This window comes from Tetrao urogallus (genome assembly GCF_951394365.1).
Source record: "Tetrao urogallus genome assembly, chromosome: 11".
NCBI classification, from domain to species: Eukaryota; Metazoa; Chordata; class Aves; order Galliformes; family Phasianidae; genus Tetrao; species Tetrao urogallus.
Genome location: NC_136824.1, coordinates 7,388,305 through 7,394,767, shown reverse-complemented (window position 1 = coordinate 7,394,767; position 6,463 = coordinate 7,388,305). Strand labels below are relative to the sequence as shown.

The 6,463-nt window shown below is 59.0% G+C and overlaps 1 protein-coding gene across 1 annotated transcript; it reads left to right on the top strand.

Moving 5' to 3' along the window:
- Window positions 1-2,736: 2,736 nt before the first annotated feature.
- HAPLN3 (hyaluronan and proteoglycan link protein 3) lies at window positions 2,737-4,875 on the top strand (the record flags this gene model as incomplete). Its single annotated transcript, XM_079541182.1, has 4 exons — window positions 2,737-2,860; window positions 3,080-3,451; window positions 4,159-4,461; window positions 4,595-4,875. 4 exons carry the CDS (start codon window positions 2,737-2,739, stop codon window positions 4,873-4,875), a joined length of 1,080 nt encoding a protein of 359 aa, XP_079397308.1.
- Window positions 4,876-6,463: the final 1,588 nt, after the last annotated feature.

Below are 6,463 nucleotides of genomic sequence, written 5' to 3'. Positions count from 1 at the left end.
CGCGTCCTGTGCAAGCAGCGTTTTGCCAAGAAATCCCCCTCCAGGACCAGGTCGAAGCTGCCATTCACTGGCTCTGAGGTTGAGCAGCCGAGCTGACACCTTTATGGCTCTGTTTGATCCATCCCCAAACACCTGCCCATCTCACACAACTGCTGGGTTGGATCTGCGCTGACCCCACAGCGCTGCCCCACCCGGCTGCATCCCTGGGGAGCTCAGCTCCAAGCCCAGCTCCAGGATCATCCTCCAAGCAGCGAGGATGGGGGTCACAAAGCACCCTTCTCCCAGGGAGGGCTCTTTGCGGGGTGCTTTGGGCACACTGCAGCTTTTTCTTCCTCTGGCAAACAATGGGGTGGCAGCGCCAAGGAGCAACGTGCCCTGGCGGGAGGGGACCGTGGTGTGGCTGCAGCACGGGGACACGGTGCCGGGAGAGGTAATCACCCCATTGTGGGCCACGGGACAGCGCGGCGTCGTGCCGGCCGTCACGCACCGGGGAGGCCCCTCCATGGGGACCCTGTGGCAGTGCCACGTGATTCAGTGTCAGAGAATCATAGAACCATTAAGGCTGGAAAAGACTTCTAAGATCATCCCGTCCTGTTATCTGCCTACCGCCAACAGTGCCCACTAACTGTGCCCCCCAGCATCCGAATCTCAGCAGCGTGCACGGCACCCACACTCTGTATCTCTGTCCCTCGAGGATGGCTGAGCAGAGCTGTGAGACCCTGTGCGTCCCAATGATCCCAGCCACACTTCCCACGGGGACAGAGCCGCAGGAGACATGGCTGATAGCGCCGTGTCCCAGCCCCTATCAGCCCGCTCCGGTGCCAGACGGGCTCAGTGCCTGCAGGATGGGGTCGGCGGATGCTTTATTTTCACACGCGGTGTTTTCTTTCCGGTTTGACGCCATCCTGCGCGGTGGGGCAGGGGGCAGGGAGCAGGGAGCAGGGAGCAGGGCCCCGCGCCTCATTTCCTCGCCGTAAAACAACAAAGCAGAGCAGGGTCAGGGCACACGCGTGGCCCCGAGGCCTGGCAGCGTCCAGCCTGGCAGTGGCTCTGGAATTACGTGGGTGATGCCTTGACAGAGGGGTGCAGCCGGATAGTCTAAAGGTTTTGGTACAGACCTCCCAAACCCACCATCCTGGAGCTGCTCGTGCTCGTGGCACTCCTGCAAAGTGCTTGCATGGCACTGCCATTGCCAAAAGTTGGTTCTGTGGTGGGATGCAAGGTGCTCTGTGGCAGTGTGTGCGGCTGTGAGTACGGCATCACGGGGCTCACCCCAAGATTTCAGCATCCCCAATGGAGCACGCCTTTCCCCTCATCTTCTCCCTTGCACTAGGCAATGCTGGTGAGCAACGCATCATGCAGAGGCATGCAGTGAGGGCACACGGCTCTGGTTGGGTGTGACAGGCAGGCAGGGGGCTCGGGGCACCCACCCCTACTCCATCCTGAGAGCAGGGGGTTGGGAATAGCGTGTGTTTCCCTTTAAGAGGCAGGCCCTGGAGCTGCTTCCTCTCAACCCTGAGAGTCCTAAACACACTGCATCTGCCTGCAGCCTGCCCGCTGCCTGCTGCTGCTGCCCGCCGTGAGTGGGGCAGGGGATGGGGCTGGGGACGGGGACGGGTGGAACGTGGGGTGAGGCACTGTGTGGGATGAGGAGGGACGGCAGGGACAGCATCACCGCATGGGTGCTGGGCATCGCTGCTGGACGTCGCCGTGCTCCACGCCGCGAGCGCTGTGAGCACGGTGAGCACCACGCTGCCCAGCGTAGCGGTGGAGGATGCTGGCACGCTGGCACATCACCACGCCGTGAGGTTGGGGATGCAGCGGGGTGAGGTTCGGGTGTCCCCAGCCCAACGTGTGCGGCTGCGGGTGCTTCGTGCCCGTCCCAGCGCCCTGTGCCCGCAGCACGTGGCTGTGTGTGTGCATGTAGCGCACAGAGGTGGCACCGGGCTGATGGGGTACCATCCCATCCCATGCTGGGAGCATCCAGCTGCGCTCCTCCGCCCTGGTGGCATGGCCGGAGGTCACCTCTGTCCCCTGCACTGTCCCCGCTGCGGACTCCGGCACTCTCTTGCAGCGCTCCTAAACCTCATCTCAACGCGGGGTGCGGATGTCAAACCCCTCCTTGCAGGGGCTGAGGGAGGCTCCGTGGGTGCCGGGCCCCCTCTGCCGGCTCCGGGGAAGCCTGCAAGCCCCGCTGCCCGCCCTGAGTGCCACCCTTGGGTGCCAGCAGGAGAAGGGCTGCGGGGACGTGGGGCACCGGGATTCTCCTATGGAATGTGGTTGGTGTGTTGCATGGGGACACCCCTCTGCTTGTGTCCTTGTGTGCCAGGGAATGCTGGCCGTTTTGGGGTTACCCTACAGCATGAAGAGTGGCTGGTGTGGGGCTGTGTTGAAGAAATTTGGGTGGTTAACTGGCTGTGGAGGGAACACTGGTACTTTTCTAGGCATTGGTAGGATGAGGGGTAATGGCTTCAAGTTGCCACTTTATCAGGGGGAGTGTCAGGACAGATGCTAGGGAAAATGTATTATCTGAAACTGTGGCGATGCAGTGGCACAGCTGCCCAGGAAGGTGGTGGAGTCACCGTCCCTGGAGATGTTAAGAACTGTGGGGATGTGGCACTGAGGGACGTGGTGGGGATGGGCTGATGGTCATACTAGGTGAACTCAGTGGTCTTATCCAACCTTAACGATCCTATGATTCTGTGAAGGCCCAGGGTCCAGCCTCATTCCCCAGCTATGCTGCTGCTCTCACTGCTCCTCAAGGCTGCCCTGCTGCGGCTGGTCAACTCCTACCACCCCTTCTACAACGGCTTCTATTACAACCACGTCATGAATGATGATGATAACGGGCACGAGAAAGGTACCGTGGGCTGAGGGGACTGGAGAGTCATGGCAAGAGGCTGAGATGCTCCCTCCACCTCGAGGAAGGGGATGGGACCCACATGATGGGAGCCTAGAGGAGCACATGGAGTGCTCATGGGATGCTCAGGCAGCTGAGGAGGTGGCTGGAGGGAGGGAGTGGAACAGCTGCAGGGAGAGGTGAGGACCATTCCCTCACATCTTCCCTCCTTGTCCCCAGTGATTGATTTCAATGGGGTCAGGCTGGTGGTGGAGACCTCCAAAGACCCCATCTATAGCTTCAGCGGTGCTAATGTCACCCTGCCTTGCCACTACCACCACGAGCCCGAATCTGAGGCCAAGCACAAGATCCGCATCAAGTGGTCCAAGCTGCGAGATGACTACACCAAGGAGCAGGACGTGCTGGTGGCCATTGGCAAAACCTACATGGCTTTTGGGGACTTCCGAGGCCGCGCTCACCTCCACCGGACCGGACAGCGCGAAGCCTCGCTGCTCATCAGCGATGTGCGCCTGCAGGATGATGGCAAATACCGCTGTGAAGTCATCGAGGGGCTGGAGGATGCCAGTGATGTGGTGGAGCTTCGGCTGCGAGGTGGGGGCTGGCCAGCATGGCCCTTGGGTGGCAGCAGGGCGGGTGGGTTGGGAGAGGCTATAGGCGGAAAGAGGTTGGGATACTCAGAGTGATGCTTTGGGGCTTAGTGGGGAGCTGTAGGCTTGTGTGTTCCTACGGGCCAGCCATCCCCACGACAAGGGTCTGGCCACCTCCCTGTTGGCATCCTTGATGGTATTCATCACAGAAAGGCTTGGGTTGGAAAGGACATCTAAGATCACCCAGCTCCAACCCCCTGCCGTGGGCTGGTTATCCCCACCAGTTCAGGTTGCCCAGGGCCCCTTCCAACCTGGCCTTGAGCACCTGCATGGATGGGGCACCCAGCTCTGTGCAGCCTGTGCCCCCCTGTCCTCTGTGTCCCTGTACCCGCAGACCGTGTATTCCCATGGCGATATTCCACCCCCTGAGACACCGTGTGTGTGCTAGGACTGTGATCCATATGTCCCTGTTACCCTACTCTAAGCATCCCCATCCCCGTGCGCACCAGTGCTGTCCCCATGCGTGATTGCACGTATCCCCAGCACTGAGCCCCTCTGTCCCTGTGCCACCAGATGTCGCTGGCATCTTGTTGATGGTGGCTGCTTGCCCAGAGCGTCTCTGTGCTGCTGGCGGCTCTGCACCCTGGGGTGATAGAGTTTGACTTTGGGGTGGGTGGGCGTGCTGCCTCTGAGCACCCCGTGTGCCCCCAGGCATCGTGTTCCCCTACCAACCACCCCGCGGGCAGTACAGCCTCAACTTCCACGAAGCCGAGAGAGTGTGCCAGGAGCAGGGTGCCCTCATCGCCACCTTCCACCAGCTCTTCCAGGCCTGGAGCGAGGGGCTGGACTGGTGCAACGCGGGCTGGCTGGCCGATGGCACCGTGCATTACCCCATCCGCCTGCCCCGCAAACCCTGCGGCGGGGTGCACCTCGCCCCGGGCATCCGCAGCTACGGCCCCCGCCACCGGCACCTGCACCGCTTTGATGTCTTCTGCTTCTCCTCCACACTCCGAGGTGGGTCCCCACGGGGTTGTGCCACGTGGTGGCGTCCCATGTCCTTGTTGTCCCTAAGGATATGGCGCGCGGCGATGCTGCGGGTGATGCTCAGCCCCATGCACTTCCCCCCTGATGCCGCTCTCCTTCTCAGGTGAGGTTTTCTACCTGGAACACCCAACCAGAATGACGCTGGAGGAAGCCAAGCAGGCGTGCCTGGACGCTGGTGCAGAGATTGCCAAAGTGGGACACCTCTACTCTGCATGGAAGTTCCACGGGTTGGACCGCTGCGATGCTGGCTGGCTGGCGGATGGCAGTGTCCGCTACCCCATCGCCAAGCCCCGTGCCAACTGCGGCCCCGCGGAGCCCGGCGTGCGCAGCTTTGGCTTCCCCAGCAAGGGCAGGTTTGGAGTCTTCTGCTACAAGGAGAGATAAAGAACGAGGAGGGTTCCTACCCGGCCTGAGGATGTTCCCATCCCAACGGTGCCTGGCCTTGGGTGTACCCAGGGCTGTTTTGGGAGTGACTGGGTAGGGGGAAACTTCTTTGGTTTGAATTCTTCTTCCTTTATGTTTTACACTTTCTGAATGCAGCAGGAGGCTGGGCTGGAGCATCCTGCTCTAGAGCAGGGGACTGGCTCCATATGGGCTACATGCAAGGACGATGGCCCCTCTCCCTCCATCCTAGTTCCGTGTCCCTGACTGCATGGGACCAGGGCATGGAGTAGGCATCTCCCCTACAGCCCAGCCCCGCTGCATCCCATCTCTGCTGCAGTCTCGTCCCATCCCACTGAAGGATGCTGCTGTGCCTGTCCCCGTGGTGGTGCTCGTGCCTTATATCCATGCACCCCACGCCCGGACCCCATTTGAACTCTGGTGCCTTCTTCTTTCAAGTGTTTTGTTATGAAAACGATGATGTATGCTCCTGGACCTCTTCTAAATAAATCAGTGGAGAAAGCCCTGGAGCAGTGTGGCAGTGTCCCCACTTCTGTCTCAGTGCAAGAAATGGAGAGAAGTTGGGGTCCCCCACCAAGACACCCAGGGACGTGTATGGAGCAGTCAGGAATGTGCCATGCACGCCTCATCCTTGGCTGAGCCGCTTCATAATGAGTGCGAATTAAACCCTGATCTGGAAGGCAGAGGGTGAAGCGTCTGCTGGTAGTGGGTTTTCCTGCTGCTGGGTTTTAGTTGGAGTGTGTTCCTGGGTCTAACCCCTCCTGAGCACCTCCTGCTCCATGCCGTTCCCATCTCCATTCAGTGCCAGGGGTCCCCCCACCCTTCTGTCCACACAGCCCCTTTGGGATCCCTTCCTTCCCTGCTACCCTACCCCACTCAGCCACCTCCTTCTGCCCCCCAAATTAAAAAAAAGGAACCACAGCGACCCTTTCCGATTTCGCTCTCTTTATTATTTATCACTCTTTCAAAATAGGATATGTTCAAAAAATATAAATAGGTGCAGGGAACGCTGGTGCCCCGCACGGTCCCCTGGAAAGAGCACGTCGTCCCGGGATGGGCGCAGCGCTGTGGGGCGGTGGTGGGGGGCTCTCAGCCTCCCCCCGATTCCCCCCACCGCAGCCCCCGGCCCTCCCGGTACATTCACTGCCCCTCTGCCCACCCGCCCCGACGCGCCGCAGCAGTAGGATTCTGGAAAAAAAACATAAAATAAAATTAACCCCAAAAGGTGCTGTTCACCCCGGAGATTAAATAACAGAAATAATTACATTGTTCGTGGATAAAATCAGGAAAAAAATAATCATCTTTATTATTTAACTTAACCCCCTGCCCTCTGCGATCCCACCCCCCTCCCCATCCCTGAAGGCACGACGATAATTGGAACCGGACCGTTAGTAAGAATGCTGACTTCTAATTTGCTTTGCTTTGGTGCTTGGAAAACATTAATTTTTTTTTTTTCTTTTTTTATATATATATACACAAAGATGGGTTTGTCTGTAATATAATTTTTTTTTTTTTCCTTATATGACAAAAAAGCAACAACAAGAAGAAGAAATCGCCTCTGTTAATATAA